The following is an 18,371-nucleotide window of genomic DNA, read 5'->3' as shown; positions in this document are numbered from 1 at the left end:
TTATTAATCCCTTTGGAGGTCCTCAGGGAAATTCAAGAAGGAGGAGGAACACCAGAAAAAGGAGAACCTCATTTGAGTTATTTCAATTTGATAAAAACATATGATTCATAATGTTGCCTCAACAATCAAAATGCATGGTGGTCAAGTAGAACTTCATCTTTCCCTCACACATAAAATGATTTCTTTAATGTTTGGCAATAAAAAATTAAATGCAGCTCCAGAAACTCCTTATTCTCAGTTTTCTACTCCTCATCTTCTCCACAGTCACTTGTTTACCAAATTTATGCCTCTGAAATATGAAGTTCATGAATGCAACTTTAACAAATGAAGGCTTACTTATCGATCTCCAGTCTCTGTAGTCATTCCAGATTTATCAAATTGAGGTGACAAAATGAACACTTTACAGCAGAAATGTGATGTCATATCCCTGCATGAATTACAAGTCCTGGAATTTTACATTTTTTACCACAAAGTTTTGTTGTGGAGAATATTCCAGCATGGTTCTACAGCAGGGTGAGGATTTAAACAAAGTTTATTACTTTTTTAAAACATTTTTTTCCTGTAAAAGCGTATGCTTGTTGAAGGATGTCAATATCTGTTTATCTACCTTTTTTACCACAATGCTTTTGGAGGCCTTTACAAAAAAAAAAGCTCCACCATTCTGTCTGAACACGTTGGTCTGGATTCCCCTTAAACTAGGGCTATTGACGTTGACCCGTTACCGCACGCCATTAATATGAAATAATTTATGCAGTAATATTTATCAATGCAAATAAATTAGACATCACCAAAGAACAATCTTCCGCTTGATCTCGGTTGATTCTGGCTTCCACGGCGTGCGCCAATACACATCGTTGTGTATTATCCTACTGACACCATGGTCACTTACAAAATAAATAAATATTCAATCAGTTTTTGGTACTTTATTCCTGCTTTTTTCTTTTTTTTTTTTAGTTTGATCACTTTTTCACATAAAGCAGACTATTTGATCAATGATCTGGTGCGTTGTCACAGTAAGACTAAAACACGTCGCTGAGCCTCACCTGCAGCAGCAAAGTAAAGAAATATATATGCTGATCATCACAACTGCGGTCAAGTGAGCCGCTGTTCGTCACAATAGATTAAATAAAGCATCGGTTCAGAGAGAAAGTTCCCCTTTTTCCACATGTTTTGTTCCAGAAGATGAAGAAAAAAATATTTTAAAGAAACCGGCACAGTGTTACAGAACGTTTGGGCTATGTGACTGGAACTTTTTTGTTTTGTTCTGTTTAGGTGCATCATAGACATATATTTTGCAGCTAATCAGAATCGAATATTCCTCCAGACCATGGTATAAGTCTATGAGTTCATTTAAAGTGCAGAAATACAGTATTTAATTCTTATGGCTGTATGTCAGCATCTTTGTTTTCCTGGAGTAATACTGCAGACATAAAAGTCTTTACAGTTCTGCTTATCTTACTGTTGATTTGTTTTGTTCCTAAAAAAAAAACACCTCTTCTGGGATATCTGAGTTAACTCTTAATAAATTTAACAATTTCAGACCATAAAAATAAAGGAAACATTTTCTCTCTGGCCTGTTTTTGTTCAGAAGTTGCATATTGTCATATAAAATTAACCCAGTAAAATATTGTGATTAATCAAATTAATGACAATCCAAATGTGTGATTAATCTGATTAATTTTTTTATTCAATCGATTAATAGAAATGCTTTAAACACAAATGTCTTTTTGTGGGTGCAGGGAGCCATCCTGACCGGGCCTCCGGGAACAGGAAAAACTCTTTTGGCCAAAGCGACGGCTGGGGAGGCCAATGTGCCCTTCATCACAGTGAATGGCTCGGAGTTCCTGGAGATGTTTGTGGGCGTCGGTCCTGCCAGGGTGAGTTAGTGGTCTCTAAGATTTTCAGTCAGAATTGAAGGAAACAAAGAAAACAACTAATGAGGCTGATTTGCTGCCATCACCACCTGAAAAGGTCAGGGATCTGTTTGTCATGGCGAGGAAGAATGCTCCGTGCATCCTCTTCATTGATGAGATTGACGCCGTGGGCCGGAAACGTGGGCGCGGGAACTTTGGCGGGCAGAGTGAGCAGGAGAACACTCTGAACCAGCTGCTGGTGGAGATGGATGGTGAGTTTTCCTCTGTTGCCTCTGAGCCTTTATGACAGATCAGGACGTTCTGAGGAAATCTGTCTGCTCTCTCCTCTAGGGTTCAACACTGCCTCCAATGTAGTTGTTCTAGCCGGAACCAACAGGCCAGACATCCTGGACCCGGCTCTAATGAGACCCGGCCGCTTTGACAGACAGATTTACATTGGTCAGTGTGACGTGGACTCACAAAGCCGTTCACAACGAATTCTGCAGGATTAAATGTCAACACGTTCTCCGCTTTAGGTCCTCCTGACATCAAAGGACGAGCATCCATCTTTAAAGTTCATCTGCGTCCTCTGAAGCTGGCTACAGATCTGGATAAAGAGGCTTTGGCTCGGAAGATGGCCGCCCTCACACCTGGATTCTCAGGTCAGGTGTCATTCCTGCTGTGGGACCTGGGCTGGCGTTCTGTTGAGGCGGCGGATTCTCACTGCAGTCCAGTGGCAGAAGAAGTCTCATGATCATCTGTAGCACAAGGATTTTAATAGAATCAGATTATTATCATACTCTAGCCTGAACTGAACTATGGTGTTCAATGAAATGTTCACTTTAAAGTAGAAAGTGTTGCCAGATCCTTCAGGTACCTGTGAAGGAAGATAAAAAGTCCTCAAAAATCATTTCATTACTTGGTTCTGTGTTGCTGAAGTTTGTATATGATTCACATCTGTTAGTATTTAACCCTGCTCTTTGTCTTTCAGGCGCAGATATTGCCAACGTCTGCAACGAGGCCGCTCTGATCGCAGCCCGTCATCTGTCAGACACCATCAGCCAGAAGCATTTTGAGCAGGCTATTGAGAGAGTCATTGGAGGTGAGACAGCACCGTTCAAAGCTAAAACTGGTCCAGGTCTATACTATCTGGTGGACCTTACTTCTTCCTCAGATTCAAAGTTTTCTAAAATTTTCCCTGCTGATCTCCTTTCAGTTCAACTCAAAGAAAAAATTTCTTTGGACCTTTAAGCTTGAAATCAGTTCAAATCTCTCTTTGACATCATCATCTGCTTGTGGGCAGGTCTGGAGAAGAAGACCCAAGTTCTGCAGCCAGAGGAGAAGAAGACTGTGGCGTATCATGAGGCCGGTCATGCTGTGGCTGGATGGTTTCTGGAACACGCTGACCCTCTTCTAAAGGTCTGTCCGTTGTAACAATCCTGTCTGGCTGTGATTTAATCACTCCAGACTGACTGTCAGGTGAAAATGTTGTACTTCTGTGCAGGTGTCCATCATTCCCAGAGGGAAGGGTCTGGGTTATGCTCAGTACCTTCCCAAAGAGCAGTACCTCTACACCAAAGAGCAGCTTCTGGACCGCATGTGCATGACCTTGGGGGGTCGGGTGTCAGAGGAGATCTTCTTTGGACGGATCACCACAGGAGCTCAGGACGACTTACGCAAAGTGACGCAGAGCGCCTATGCACAGGTGAGTCCATGCAGATCAGAGGTCCTGGACCTGCCAAAACTCTAGTCAGCCTGACCCCCTGTCCTCTCTTCTTCTGCAGATTGTTCAGTTTGGGATGAACCCAAAGGTGGGTCAGGTTTCCTTCGATCTGCCCCGACAGGGAGAGATGGTTTTGGAGAAACCGTACAGCGAGGCCACGGCCCGTCTGATCGACACAGAGGTCAGATCCCTGATCAGTGAGGCGTACCAGAGAACCAAACAGCTGCTGCAAGACAAAAAGGGAGAGGTGGAGAAGGTATGGGGTTTGTTTCCTTTGTTAATTAAGAGAAATGTCAGCTCTGGATCCAAATGTTAAACCTGAAGACTGATCAAAAGTTATTAGACATTTAAAAAGATTAACAAACTCTGTCATCTACTTGGTCACGTTCTTCTAGCTGGGATTGTGTTGCTCTAAACCAACTTTCATTTCTGAGACCTTTGCTAAGTGGTGGAGACCAGGGCTGTGGAGTTGGTTTCTTCTTTTTTTTTTTTTCTTTTCAAACATAATCGACATTTTCATTTTATATCTTGTTTCCCAGAAAAACTTTAGAACTCTAAAATGTGCTCATCCAAGCAGAGCATCAAATGGTCTTGCTTTTCTACAGCTCCTTTCTTTTCTTAATTAGATGCTACCTTTTCTTATCTACAGGTCAGGATTCCCAAACTCCAGTGTTTTTATCAGTCTTCTTGTTTTCTCCAGGTGGCACAGCGGCTGCTGGAGAAGGAGGTTCTGGATAAGAATGACATGGTGGAGCTCCTGGGGAAGCGACCGTTTGCTGAGAAGTCGACCTACGAGGAGTTTGTGGAGGGAACTGGAGGTGAGGAAGAGGACACAACACTCCCAGAGGGTTTAAAGGACTGGAACCAGGAGAGAAAGGAGCGTGAAGAGAGCCAAGAGGAGCAGGTGGCTCGTCAGATTTCTGGAGGAATGCCCTTCTAGGGTCTTCACCTGATGGACTAGGCTCCACGTTACCACGACATCAATCAGAAATGTCATAAACTGCCCAAGGTCCAGAGACTTGTTTGGATATTCCTCACTCTCTCTTATCTGGAACCATTTATCATCAGCACCAAACACTGGGATGTTTCTTGCAATAATTTGTTGTTCTGTTGGACTCTAGTTGGTTCTGCCGACCCAGTCAAAGCCCGTACACATGTATAGAAGCTGTCTCATCTCATCTTCAGAGAACCAGGAGAATGCTACCCACACTTAAAATTTTCATCTGCTGATGCTTTGAGCTCCACCAACTCCATTTCGCACAACCATATCTGCAGCTTAGAAGCTGCAGAACCACGAGGTTGAGAACAGTTGTAGAATAATTCTGTCAGTTTGAACACCACTGAAACATAGACTGCTATATTCTCTCAAATGATTGAGCTCATGTTCAGTTCAAAAGCCTCATCCAGCTGTTTTCTGCGCTGTCATCCAGGTTCTCAGCTCTGACTTTCACTTGTATTGGAAGACTTTCTTCTATTTTTTGTGACGTTATGAATCAGACCTGGATGGACTCTGAGCTGTAAAACCAGAAAGGCTTGGGTGTTGGAAAAGCTCTGTAATATTTCGAAGCCTGGATTGAATCCAGAGCTGTTCTCCAGAACGTGAAGGTAGCAGATGGCTGAAGTTTTCAGTGGAACACTGAATTATTTAAATCTGAGTTTAAAGTGCAGGTTGTACTTAATGCAAGTTAATAGTCTGAAGTATTGTTGAAGAACATCATAATGGTTATAATGAACTCTTTCATCCTCATTATCTTTGCCACTGTTGCCATGGTAACCGTGCTGCAGGTGTTTAAACGCAATCTGAGCTGATCAGATATTTAAAAGCAGTCAATTGATTGCTGCTGGCTGCTCTCGATGTAAACATGTAATATGATGATAGCAACATTTCAGTGTGAAATTAAGTTTTAATAAAGTCAGAAAACTTCAAACTGAGCAATAACTTTCCACCAAGATTGCAGACTAGGAGTAATAGTCAGTCTGACTCCTTTTGGAAAAATCTTCAGATAATTTAACTTCAGCTTGTGTCTAAATGACAGAAACACAAAAATACAACAGAGACTGGAAACAGTACAGTCTGTAGAAGCTCAAAGTGCATTTGAGTTAACATGTGAGCAATTATCTGCTGCTGCTTCTTCTTGCTGGGATTTTATTAAAGTGGTGACATGAATCTTTGATTGTATAGAGAACTAGTTAGAAGCTGGAGACTTTTGTGTAAATGTTACAGAGAGGCTAAAGTAATTAACAAGGATTTTCTAAGAAAAAAAAGAAAAAAGCGAGCAGGTTAGCCATTAATACATTTATTTAACGTTTAAACAAAAGCTAAAACTAGGTCAATCTTTTTTAAATGAGTAGGCACAATAATATCAATAAGACCTCATGCCAAATTAGTTTAAAAACAGCAGAAAATCAAACACTGTAAACATGAGTTGTGATAATTTAAAATAACATTGTTATTCAAATATAATAAAAATCTATAATTCATGATCTGGAAAAAAAAAGAAATAAAAATCAGCAAAAATAAATAAATAAATAAAAAGGCTGATTAAATGGCAAAAAAAACTAGAAATGCCTAAATTAGTTTAACAAGCTAATATTGATGACTGCAAAATGTTATTGCCAAGCTAAGATTATGCTAAAACAATGAAGAAGTGTTAAATCGGCTGAAAAAACTCTGGGCACAACATACTGGGGTGAAACTATTTGTTTGCTGGATTACTACTAAAAGCCAAATATGAATTTCAAAATGATAGTTGAAGTATTTCCTCCACTAATGTGGATTCAAATTTGAAGTCATCAGAGCTGCAGATCCCCATCAACATTATTAGACTGGATCAGAAACTTGGAAAAAAGGCTTCAGCAATGGTCAAATGAATCATTTTTTTCTGAAAATAGAATAGAAACATCAACTGAATGATGCTGGAGGGGAATGTAATAAATACCAATAGAGCCACAGCGGGAGTAAAATACAGCCCAATGTTTTACTGATAACCCAAACAACTGAGTCTAACAACAAGATGAGACGAGCATGGGTTTATGATTTCTATTCAAAACAAAACAAAAGCGTGTGCTTGGAATCAGAAAAATAATAAATCACTGTCAGAATCGAGACATAAGTTACTGCCACTGAGGTTTTCCAGTTTCCTGTTGATTAATATCAAGTTTCTTGCTAAAGTTGTAAGTTAAGAATGAGAAATTCCTCCATAGATGTAATAAACTCACGATTAACATTCCTCGGCACAGCTGACAGCTAGAGGTTCTGAACTGAGTTTTAAAGATTGTTTTTTTCTGACAGCCAGGAAAAAAATCCTACATTTTTCTGTTATACCCTTTTCTGAAAGGTTGTGGTTACTTTAAAGTAATTGGAACATTCCAGCTGACATGTTTAACAGCATTAGATAGCAATAACTAAGGTGAAAAGAGAAAGCATCTATCACACGCTGAACTTTTTGATAGTTAAACAAGTTTAATATTTTAATTAGTTTTAGAGACTTTGAATTGAAAAAGTAACTATTAAAATTTTCAAGAAAAACAGAATGGAAATACTTTGATGTGAAGCAGTCACTATTGAGATGCGCCGGAAGTGACGTATCGCTGAGCAGCGGTGTTGGCGCTGCAGACAGCGACTCACTGAAAAGCAACAAACCTGACCCCCGCGGTGGAACTGTGTACCCTGAGGGCCGGAGCGGGGAGCGCCGGGCCCGGGCTGGAGCTGTATGGCGGCGGCTGTTTCTGCGGTAAGAACCGAAACCAGACAGTCAAGACTACAGAAACTATGCTAAGCTAATGCTAACAGGCGCACTGCGCAGGCCCGAAGCCTCCTCTAGTTTCCATCAGAATCACTTTAAACTCAGCTCACCTGAAAACATCTTCGTGGATCAGACTGAGCTGACAGGCTCGAGGCAGAGCATCACTCTCCGCTGGAATGAGCCGGATTCATGGATAAAAACTCCAAGTTCCGAACGGGTTTTTAAAGTGATGCTCAACATAACGGTGCAGGTGTAAACACCTGCAGGTTCAGTTTAGGGCTGTAGAACTGAAACTGCTGCTGATCGACGATTGATGCCGCGCAGACTCGGTGCTGCTGCTTTTGTGGGCACGTGAAGTTTTGGGGAATGGTGAACAGAATTGACCCATGAACTGAGAAGAGAGTTTGAACCAAACAGAACTGATGACAGCCTATACACTTCATCTGTGTTTGGAATGAGAACTGATTTATACTGTAAATGAAGTTATTTGCAGTTCTGGTCAGATGTTCTGATCCATTTTTTATTTTTGCTGTCTCTTTGAAATTAATAATGGTTCTGACACAAATCGAATAGCTACAATAATCAGATTAGTTTTAACATGTAGATTAGATATGATGATCCTCAAAAGAACTGATTTACAGTCTTCAGTCCATCATCAGATTTCTTCAGTGTTCACGTGTGCACAGGAACTTATATTTTTGGGGGGTAAATGGGAAGATTTAGAAAATTAGCCATGCCTTTGCTCTGAAAGCTGTTCTGTTAAGCTCATATGCCTGTAAAACCGATCACTCGCTTCTGCAATTCTTTGTTTAACCTTCATTAAGTGAAGATGACTGTTATGTTGGATGTCAAAAAGCCAGCATACGATCCTACTCTTTTGTTTTTCATTCAAATCAGTACTTTGTCACATATTTTCTGTTCATTTTTGCCATTGAAGGTTACAACTTTGTTCAGATTAAATCATCAAATTTATCCCAAATGTTTTAATGGAAAAGTTTTTTTTTTATTATTTAAATTTGACTCCACACAGAAAGGTCCCAGCTGGGATTTACACTAGAGCTTTCTTGCTGTGAGGCAAGAGTGCTAACCACTCTTCCTCTTTGCAACCCTCTGAGGAGTTAGTATTTTCTCCCCATGCATGTGTGGGTTTTCTCCAGGGACTCCGGCTTCCTCCCACAGTCTTAAAAACATGCTTCATAGGTTAATTGGCTACATAATCCAGATCTTGAGGAGTGGTTGGAACACATGTTTTCCAACCAACCTGCCATTGAAGCTCTTTATTGGCTAAACACACCTGATCCAGCAGCAGGTAAGGCAGGCTTTCTGGAAAACCAGCAGGAGGCCGTCCTTGAGAGCTGGAGTTTTACCCTCCTGCTCTAAAGTGTCTCTAGGTGTGAATATGTGAGTGTGTGTGGGATTCTGCCCTGCCACAGACTGGGGACCTGTCCTGGGTGAACCCCAGCTTTGCCCAACAGTAGCAAAAAAAAGAAATCACCTTGTTGCCATATCTCACTTTAAAACAGCAAATAGCAGACAGCAATGTCTGAAAGAGCTCCTCAATTCACCCTTGGTGTCGTGTCATTGTCCATGATACATTTCAGATACCATTCCATCCTTCTCTCTCACACCACAGTCACAGACTCCATGGGAAATCCCACCAGTTTCTTGATTCCCTTCTTGTTCCTGTCGGTGCATCTGCCCTCCCAGCAGCAGCTCACTCCACAGAAGAGAGAAGATGCAACAGTGACGTCATAAAAAACTCTAAGAGCCCTCCAAACTCTAGAGGACCCCAGTCTCCTCTGCCTCATGTACCATCTCCGGTCACTTCTCCAATAGTATTTTGTTGTTGGATGCACCCTTAGACCGCTTCAGACTCAGAAGTGATGGAACAAATAGTCCAAAAACAAGTAGCAGGTATGCACTATGTGTATGACAAGGCCTTATCCATCAAAAACAGGTTAATAATAGTTAATAATAACCGATCTTTGGTAACTGGAAGCCTACAGGTACATGGGTTGGGAAAAAAAAATATTTTAGATTAAAATAGATTTTGGCATTAAATTATCTTCCGACTTATAACTCATAAATTAAAATCTAATCAATTCTGCATTTTTTGTTAAGCCCAGCCCTTTATGTTTTAACACATTGTTAGATATAAAAACAATTTTAAAAAATTGCATACATACAGGAAGAAATCTGATTATCGGGAAGAAGTCTTTGTATGTCGAAGTCAGATGATGGTTGTTGAGATAAAGAAAAATAATGCTTCCTGTATGATCATCATCTCAACAATCTTATTCAAGTAATCAGAATATGGTCAGATTTTTTTCTACATGTCGACTGGATTAACATCCATTCCAGACCACATCTATTCCAGCAAATGATGGAAAGATCTGACTCCACTTTACTTTGAAAATATTTGAACATCAGATTAATGATCAATCAAACCACCAGGGTTTCATCTACCTTGTTTATCTGCTGCCGTCTGCAGGGGGGGCCGGCTCTCATCATGGAGAATGGACAGGGGACCACCACAACCACCAAGCTGGGCCTGCCACCTCTCACCCCTACCCAGCAGGAGGCGCTGCAGAGGGTAACAGAACAGATTCAAATATTTCCCCATAAACCAGTCCTGCAACGACATTTTTGCATCAAGTTTATTTGGTAAAAAAGACAAATTAGATGTGGAGGCCTGAGCAATCAGAAACACCTGGAGTTACGTGCAAGCGTTGGATGCTGCTGAGTCTTAACCAGCTGTTCCTGCATGCAGGCAAAAAAGTATGCAATGGAGCAGAGCATCAAGAGTGTGCTGATGAAGCAGACTTTGGTGCAGCAGCAGCAGTTCACCAGCCTGCAGGTAAAGCACCGAAGAGCAGATGGTGAAACATTCTCTTCTGTTTTTTTGTGATAAATTTAGTGTGGTTTTACATTTCTCTTAGATGGCATCACTCACCATGGGTATAGGGGATGCCCTATCTCCTCTGCAGTCGGTGAGTTGTGTTTTCCTAACTATAACTGTGAAAATAGTATAGGTCGCAGCAACCAAACATGCATAATAAAGAAGAAAAATACACATAAAAGTCATCATAGAGTATAGGTCTGCACTTTTGAGAGAAATTTGCAACACTTATGAACAAATCTGCCATGTTGTCAGTAGTAAATACTAATAAACATGCCAACAGTGCCCTCTAGAGGTTGTTGGTAGGAAACAAACACTAAAGGGTAACTGGTTGTTATTGGAAAAATAATGAATATATGTGCAAATATTTTTTTTTTTTTTAAATCACGCATAAGTCACTCCTGAGTATAAGTCGCATCTAGCCAAATTATGCAAAAAACGCAACTTGGGGCAGACATGGGGTACACTACTGTCGGCTCACACTTCTTCTTTGTCTGTTTGCTGTGAGCTTTCAGGTGGCGGCTCAGAGGCAGCGAGCTCTGGCCATCATGTGTCGAGTTTACGTTGGCTCCATATACTATGAGCTGGGCGAGGACACCATCAGGCAGGCCTTCGCCCCTTTCGGACCAATCAAAAGCATTGACATGTCCTGGGACTCAGTTACCATGAAGCACAAGGTGATCTTCATCATGTTTTTTACCCTAAAGTTCCAGACGTCACCCCCCTGTGAGCTTAGATCGTTAATCTGATTGTCTCTACAGGGCTTTGCCTTTGTAGAGTATGAGATGCCTGAAGCTGCTCAGCTGGCTTTAGAGCAGATGAATTCTGTCGTCCTAGGAGGAAGGAACATAAAGGTCAGTCCAATCCATGTGTGTTAAAATGACTTGTTCTGCTCAAACATGGTTTAGCCCTACTACCTTGTTACTGTTCTGCCTCTCTACGTCGTCTTGCAGAAGTGAAGGTTATAAAAGTGGTTCTGTTGGTCAGGTTGGGAGGCCCAGTAACATTGGTCAGGCTCAGCCAATCATTGACCAGCTGGCAGAGGAAGCGCGTGCCTTCAACAGGATCTACGTTGCCTCAGTGCACCCGGACCTTTCTGATGAGGACATCAAAAGTGTCTTTGAGGCCTTCGGGAGGATCAAGTCCTGCATGTTGGCCCGTGAGCCCACAACGGGACGGCACAAAGGTTACGGCTTTATTGGTGAGCATTGCTTATCTCTGTGCTCCCTTTGCCAGTCTCAGTGGTGTCAATGGGGTTCTGGGTTTGGGTCTGTTAATTTATTAGCATTTTTGGTTTACAGAGTACGATAAGCCTCAGTCGTCTCAAGATGCCGTCGCCTCAATGAACCTGTTTGACCTTGGGGGTCAGTACTTGCGGGTGGGGAAGGCGGTGACTCCGCCCATGCCCATGCTCACGCCAACAACTCCTGGCGGGTTGCCTGCTGCTGCTGCTGTTGCAGCTGCAGCTGCCACCGCTAAGATCACAGCTCAGGTAAGAATCTCCGCCTCCAGTATTGGTGTGTACTTTTTCCTGCAGTACTGCGTCATGTTGCTTCTGTATCAATGCACTTTGTTTAGCTCTGTGTTCTGGCTGGGTTTAGGATCCAGTGGGAGCAACAATGCTGGGAGCGCTGGCTGGACCGGCGCTCCTCTCCCAGCAGCTCGGGCTTCCTCAGGCTGTCATGGCCGCCCAGGCTCCCGGTGTAATCACAGGTACACTCAGCTACACCCACGCGTAGTTCTTTTCTTCTGAAATGTGACAGTCGTCAGCACTTAGAACAGCCTAGTCCAGAAATTCAAAGTTCTGAAGAGACCTATGTCCGTCACTACACTTCATAAACCTCTGAAAAGAACAGTTTTTAAGGATCAGCGAAATTGTGTTTGTGCGTGTTGTGCTGCATGATAGTAGCATTTTGCAGCATGCAGCTATTAAATTAATCTTAACCTTGGGTTTATAGTTTTTTTCCACTTTATTTTGTCTCAGCAAGTTAGATTTTAACTGGGTTTGATGCTGTTGTTTTTTTTTTTTTTTGACTTTGCAGCCTTTTAAACTACAGTGTGTTCCATTTTATTATGCAAATTGTATTTAAGTATCAAAAAGATATGATTTTTTTGTTTTATCAATTAAACTCATGTACAATATTGTGTCTCTGGGCCCTTTGGTTCTCTGACATCAATCTAAGACAACTGTGATCATTAGTTTTCCAGGTGAGTTTAGTTAAAGGAAAAACTAGTATAGAAGGAAGTTCCACATTATTAAGTAGACCAACATTTTCTAGCAGTATGAGAAATAAAAAAGATCTCTACTACTAAAAAATATAAAATAGTTGATGTACCTTGAACGAGGTATGAAAACCTTGGATATTTCACAAAAACTGAATCATGATCATCATACTATATAGAGATTTGATGCTGATTCGGAGCACACGCAGGTTTGTGGAGATAAAGTCAGAATGAGGAAGGTGTCTGACAGACAAATGCATCAGATTTACAGAGCAGCTTGGGAACCTTTGCAGCAACCTCAAGCAAAACAGCTGCTCTAGGAGGCTATTCTGACATCCTGCATTGTAAAGCTGCTACTAAGTAAAGTGTCCTATGTTCAAATAAAACTTGACCTATTACGATGTTTTTGACTAATTTAGCCCCTAAACTTCTAATGCAGCCAATTCAACAAATGACCATTTTCACTTCTTTAGAATCTATAAATGTTGTGGAACTCTGTTGTGTGTAATAATTTGGTACAGTGTGTTTGAGAAATCATAGAAAGTATAATTTGCATAATAATTTTGAATGTGCTGTAGCAGGTGGATCTACCTGTCAGGTGTTGAATTTGTGTACAAGCAGCTCCCCCACCTTGGGGTGTCCTACCGCAACCACTCGTGTTTTGTTTCGTTTCAGGCGTGACTCCAGCTCGACCCGGCTTTCCTCAGGTGGGTTTGGTGAACCCTGTGTTGGCCACGCCCCCTTCAGCAACAGCTCTGCTGGGAATTGAGCTGAAGAAGAAGGAAGAGGAGCAGCAGCAGGAGGTGCAGCTGGATGGAACCATGGAGCCTCTGAGTGAGCAGGAGCACGTGAGCATCAGTGGCAGCAGCGCCAGACACATGGTGATGAGGAAGCTGCTGCGCAAACAAGAGGTGAGGTCCTCGTTCCGCTCAGGAGCAAGGCAGCAGCCCCTGATGTGAGCCCTAACCCCAGCCGTGCACAGTGACCCATCACTCATGACCTCGTCCACTTTTCGCCCCCTACAGTCTACTGTCATGGTTCTGAGAAACATGGTTGGGCCCGAGGACATTGACGACGACCTAGAAGGGGAAGTCACGGAGGAGTGCGGTAAATACGGCCAAGTGAAGCGGGTCATCATCTACCAGGAACGGCAGGGCGAGGAGGACGATGCGGACGTTATCGTCAAAATCTTTGTGGAGTTCTGCGAGGCGACGGAGATGAACCGAGCCATCCAGGCACTCAACAACCGCTGGTTCGGAGGACGGAAGGTGGTCGCAGAAGTTTATGACAAAGAACGCTTTGAGAACAGTGACTTGTCCACGTAATAACTGGAACAAAGAGACTATGGGGAGTAGGATAGTGGCCTCTTTCTAACCTGTCGTGTTTTTTATCAGCGTTTGTCTTCAGGGAAACGTCTCCTCTTCTTCTTTGGCTGGTTTCTCTGCAGCATCAAAGACCCACAGTACTTCTGCTCTACAAGTCATGTTTTATGTTGTCGGTCCTGCTCCCCCTTTTTTAAGCAGCAAAGTTCTCACGGTTACCGCGGTTACTGCTCAGGTGAAGGGAAGGACTTTGTTACAAGTCTCCCCCTCCTCCCTACACCATCTCTGAGACTCGGAGAAAGAGTTTTGTGGTTCCACAGGTCCGCATTCACACCTGCTGGCCACCTTTATACGAGGCAGGTGCTGGTTCCACCACAGAACACTCCTGTCAGCAGGAAGTTCTGATTCTGGCCATTGTTCCAGGTTTCACACAGATTTGAGATCCTTTTAGAACCAGTGGGAGTTCTGTGTGCAGAAACATGAAGCCTCTGCTCCAGGTCTGACCTGAGCCGTTTATTCCAGATGTTTAGGTTTTGGTTTCTGGAGCCCAGCAGTGACTGTTTCTGAACACAGCATGACACCTTTCACACCCCGACTGACTTTCAGTAGGGGTAATGCTGCGTCCCACGTTCTTTGAACTACACACTCAACCAACACAGATCCTCAGAAACCTGGATTCTCGGACACTAAGATTCCAGGTGGCGGCGCCTCATTCACGGTGTTGAAGGTTAAATATAAATTTGTGAATAAAACCTTTTTTGCTCTTTTCTTCCTGTGAAGTTTGATCAGCTAACACTTTGCCAACAGGTCTGCCATACAGACGGGTAACAGGGAAGCTGTTTGGTTCAGGTGAGTCTTGGTTCTGAAGGTGAGGCGGCAAACCAGTTCAGTTCTCTATCACACTTAAGGAGACAGAAGTGCCTGCAAACTTCACAAAACTGAAACTATCTTAAAATAATCTCTGATCCAAAAGAACAAAACAAAGAGAAATGGTTTGTTTTTGGTTCTAGCTTCCACACTGACCCATAAACTGACCCACAAACTTGGTTAACTTCAGCTTTCTGGACTTCTGAATCTCGCCAAGTGACATAATTATTAGCAGACCTGAGTCGAGATAATTTTCAAATCTGCCAGCAATCTGCAGTGAGATAACTAAAGATTCCTTTAACAGACTTTTCAAACTGACTTATGTTCTGGAAAATTTTACATCTTAAAACTTAGTTGCTTTGCTTTCATACACAGTACTCTCTGAGGTGAGCCAATGAGTGAACCTATTAAAAAAATTCAGTTTTTATAGCTGTGTGTGGGGGGGGTGTTAACATCTAGAACAGCTTCAGAAAAAAAACTCTTGCTAAGTCAACTACTGAATACTGTACATAAGCACTTGCACTTTATCACGACATTTCAAAATGTTCGTAAGTTAGGAGATTTTTAGTATTACTCTAATTTCTCACATGTTTCTCCTCGTTTCCCAGATGTTTCTTCTTAAGAACATCAGAGCTCAGGTGAGTCAAGGAATTGAATTCTGGTGCAGTTCAAGCCTGCATGTGTGAATGCTCTCAAACATACCTGTCCACGAACGCTCTATGGACCACAACACATGTACAACCTAAATGGACCTCTGTGAAAGTCAGAAAAATGTTTGCACTAAGCAAACAAAAACCTTTTTTTAAATAAAATTTTAGATTGATTTATTTTTGTACCACTTGCAGGACATAGGATGTAAAAATGAAATAAATGATCTGTTACGGTTTCAATGTGCTTACAATTACAATCTTGAGAGTAATGAGGAGTAATAGTGGTATATTTTGAGTAAAATGTTTAAAACTAGCTTTCTGTGGCTGTCATTTAAATCAAATGCAAACCACAGATCTGCAGATGAACCGTTTTGAATTTGTCCTTCAGCTTAAGACGAGTCGGAGCGACATGTCAGTGCTGTTGTCATAATAGTTAACATGTATTGTTAAGAGCAACAGCATTACATCTGTCAATATATAATTCAATAAAAGATTTTTTTAATTCCGTTTCTGAAAACACATATTTCCATTACCCATTCAACCTCAAAAAGCCACACACAAAGTAAAAATTTAACCTATGCACTAAGTCTTCCTAATTTCATTTTTTTCTTCAGAATATGTGTTTTATATTTTATTACTAATTTTAAATAGATTTTTATTTACATGTTACACTTTAATATATAATACTAACTCACTTTCAAGATGGAAACTTCTGATAAAAATGTATATATTCTCCGTAAGCAATTAAAGCAAACAAAACATTGTGCTTCTGCTGTCTGTTTAAAAATGTGTAAGCTTTCATTTAGACTGTGTTCTTTGAAAATGTCGTATGCACCTGAAACATGTTTTTGTTGTTGTTGTTTTTTAGAGCAAAGACGTAATTCTGTTAGTTTTGGTTTTTAGTAATGGATTGGATTTATCTGCGCTTTTCCAGACGCTCAAAGCGCTTACATTGTGTATCCATTATTCATTCACACCTCATTCATACTTGGTGATGGTAAGCTACTACTGTAGCCACAGCTGCCCTGGGGCAGGCTGACAGAGGCGTGGCTGCCAGTATGCGCCAACGGCCCCTCTGACCATCACCGAAACATTCATATGTATTCACACACCAGTGGAGGCACACAAGAGGCAAGTAGGGTTAAGTGTCTTGCCCAAGGACACAACGACACTTGGCTGGCTGGAGCCGGAATCGAACCGCCTATACTTTGATCATTGGCCGACCCGCTCTACCACCTGAGCCACTGCCGCCTATTTTAATAGCTTCATTAAGTCTATATTTGTAGGAATTAATCTAATTGTAAATGTACAGTTTCCCTTGCAATTGAGGAAATGAATAATTGTAGGTAACACACAAGTTGACAAATCTTACATTGGTTGTTAGGTTGGAATCACATTTCCTTGTGTGTGTGTATATATATGTGTGTGTGTGTGTGTGTGTGTGTGTGTGTAATGAGGATGTTATAATGTTTAGATATATTGTGAATTACTGTGAAATATCAGGAAGTGCAGATTATAGCTTATAGACAGTATCAGAAATATTTTGTTTGCACAAAGCTGATCCTCAAAATGTATGTGTAAATTAAAAAATAGAATAACTATATAAAAATTGAGATGATTAAGTTGATGTAAAAATGTTAATTTTATACCTTGTTTTTCAGGACCTGCCTGCTTGTCCTGCTGTTAAAAGCAAGTTTAAAGAATTGCTTAAAACTATTACTGTAACATCATTTTGAGTTAAAAATGTGTTCCTTATATTTGTGTTTTAGAATCTTCTTTAAGACTAGAAAAAAAAGAGCGTATAAGATATGCAATAGCTGATATCGGTCACAAAACCGTTAAATCACAAACTTAAAAGTAAAAAACAAAATAACTAGAAGTCAAAATGAAGTATTTCCAATCTTTTCCATCGGGGAGCAGCAGAGAGACGATGTACAGCAGTTGCAGAAGGTTTTCGACAAATGAACATTAGCATGAACATTTGAGTATTTAATCAATAATGCATATTTAGGTGGATTCCCAACAATTGAGAAATCACCAATGCTAGGAAGATGGTAAAAAAAAGTAAAAAAGAAAAAAAACAACAACTGAAAAATGTTTAGTGGCTCTACGAGCGGCGTTGGATGGCCCGCAGTCGCTACCCGCCCTCGCCGCTACCCGCCCTCACCTTCCCAGCAGACTCCTTCATATTATGTTCAGCTCTACCAAGACTTTCTGGCCTCCTTCCCCACCAGTGAATCCAACTCACCACCATGTAGTGATCAGTGGTGTACCCAAGTGTCCAAGACACAAGGCTGAAGGTTGTCTGAAATGACTACAGTGTTCTTCCTCTTGTCCTGGAGAAAGGAGGAGTAGCTCACAGCGGAGATACACGAAGCACCTCCTTCAGTTGCAAAAGTCTCATACAAGCGTCTTGAGTTGTCTTGATTTTTTGTAATGAATCAGAAATGTCACGCAACTGAAAAAAAAAATCAGCAAATACGTGAAACCGTGAGTATGAGATGCAGATAAGCGGGGGAGCACTGCATCCCTTCAAGAGTCACCAAGAAGACCATGTACTCTTCACTGCTGTTTGAACCGTGGGCTCAAACCACAGTCAGAGACCTACTCCCCACCTGAAGGTGGGGGACATTAGTCTCTTTTTACTCAAAACCTTAATGACTGAGCTGGGGACTCACAAGGAAGTCCACACCGACCTTCCACCTCTCACCACGTGCAATTCCAGAAAGGCAGACTCCAACCCCTCTTACAGAACCGAGATTCAGAGCCCAGACTGTGCGTGGAGGTGAGCCCAGCTATAACTACCTGGTATCTCTCAACCTCTTGCACAAACTCAGGCCCCTGTTCTCCCAGAGAGGCGACACTGCATGTCTCAAAAGCCAAGTTCTATTACTGAGGATTGGACCACCGAGGCACCCGCCTTCTACAGACATCCAAACCTCATAGCCCCGGCCTCAGGAGAGACATTTAATCGACTTCTTTTTTAATTAATTGCCCTTAGTCTGGCCCACCCTCTTTGCACTGAGAGACCCAAGTCGGGACAATCAGGGATTATTTTGGGCACGCAAACCCCTCCACCGCGATAAGG

General features: G+C 41.8%; 2 protein-coding genes across 4 annotated transcripts in view; both read left to right on the top strand.

Annotated features, from left to right (window-relative positions):
* The window catches only part of afg3l2 (AFG3-like AAA ATPase 2), an 11,971-nt gene extending 5,887 nt beyond the window's left edge, over nt 1–6,084 (top strand). For both annotated transcript variants that reach the window (XM_036216286.1, XM_024268696.2), the window contains exons 9-17: nt 1,740–1,877; nt 1,972–2,125; nt 2,205–2,312; nt 2,390–2,515; nt 2,845–2,955; nt 3,157–3,272; nt 3,358–3,558; nt 3,638–3,832; nt 4,277–6,084. In XM_036216286.1, the coding sequence (XP_036072179.1) occupies nt 1,740–1,877; nt 1,972–2,125; nt 2,205–2,312; nt 2,390–2,515; nt 2,845–2,955; nt 3,157–3,272; nt 3,358–3,558; nt 3,638–3,832; nt 4,277–4,516 (1,389 nt within the window). In that variant the 3' untranslated portion in view covers nt 4,517–6,084. The remainder of the gene's footprint in view (nt 1–1,739; nt 1,878–1,971; nt 2,126–2,204; nt 2,313–2,389; nt 2,516–2,844; nt 2,956–3,156; nt 3,273–3,357; nt 3,559–3,637; nt 3,833–4,276) is intronic.
* A 1,033-nt stretch (nt 6,085–7,117) lies between these two features.
* On the top strand, nt 7,118–13,882 carry puf60a (poly-U binding splicing factor a). Of its 2 annotated transcripts, XM_024268796.2 has the most exons (11): nt 7,118–7,310; nt 9,814–9,915; nt 10,093–10,179; nt 10,262–10,312; nt 10,737–10,898; nt 10,983–11,075; nt 11,209–11,422; nt 11,523–11,713; nt 11,823–11,934; nt 13,120–13,355; nt 13,470–13,882. In XM_024268796.2, exons 1-11 carry the CDS (start codon nt 7,290–7,292, stop codon nt 13,767–13,769), a joined length of 1,569 nt encoding a protein of 522 aa, XP_024124564.1. In that variant the 5' UTR covers nt 7,118–7,289; the 3' UTR covers nt 13,770–13,882. The 2 variants fall into 2 exon arrangements, with proteins under 2 accessions (XP_024124564.1, XP_036072192.1); XM_036216299.1 differs by lacking the exon at nt 7,118–7,310 and having other exon boundaries at nt 9,861–9,915; nt 10,730–10,898.
* The last annotated feature ends 4,489 nt before the right edge of the window (nt 13,883–18,371 follow it).

The sequence above is a fragment of the Oryzias melastigma genome, linkage group LG17, assembly GCF_002922805.2.
Source record: "Oryzias melastigma strain HK-1 linkage group LG17, ASM292280v2, whole genome shotgun sequence".
Lineage (NCBI taxonomy): Eukaryota > Metazoa > Chordata > Actinopteri > Beloniformes > Adrianichthyidae > Oryzias > Oryzias melastigma.
The sequence above is the reverse complement of the archived record's forward strand: the minus strand, read 5'-3'. Positions and strand labels throughout refer to the sequence as shown.

Excerpts from the sequence above, each read along its gene's own strand:
- puf60a (XM_024268796.2), top strand. The coding sequence starts at position 7,290 with ATGGCGGCGGCTGTTTCTGCG. Across the intron at positions 10,180-10,261 it reads AGCAGTTCACCAGCCTGCAG|ATGGCATCACTCACCATGGG; the intron begins GTAAAGCACCGA and ends CATTTCTCTTAG. Across the intron at positions 10,899-10,982 it reads CAGTTACCATGAAGCACAAG|GGCTTTGCCTTTGTAGAGTA; the intron begins GTGATCTTCATC and ends TTGTCTCTACAG.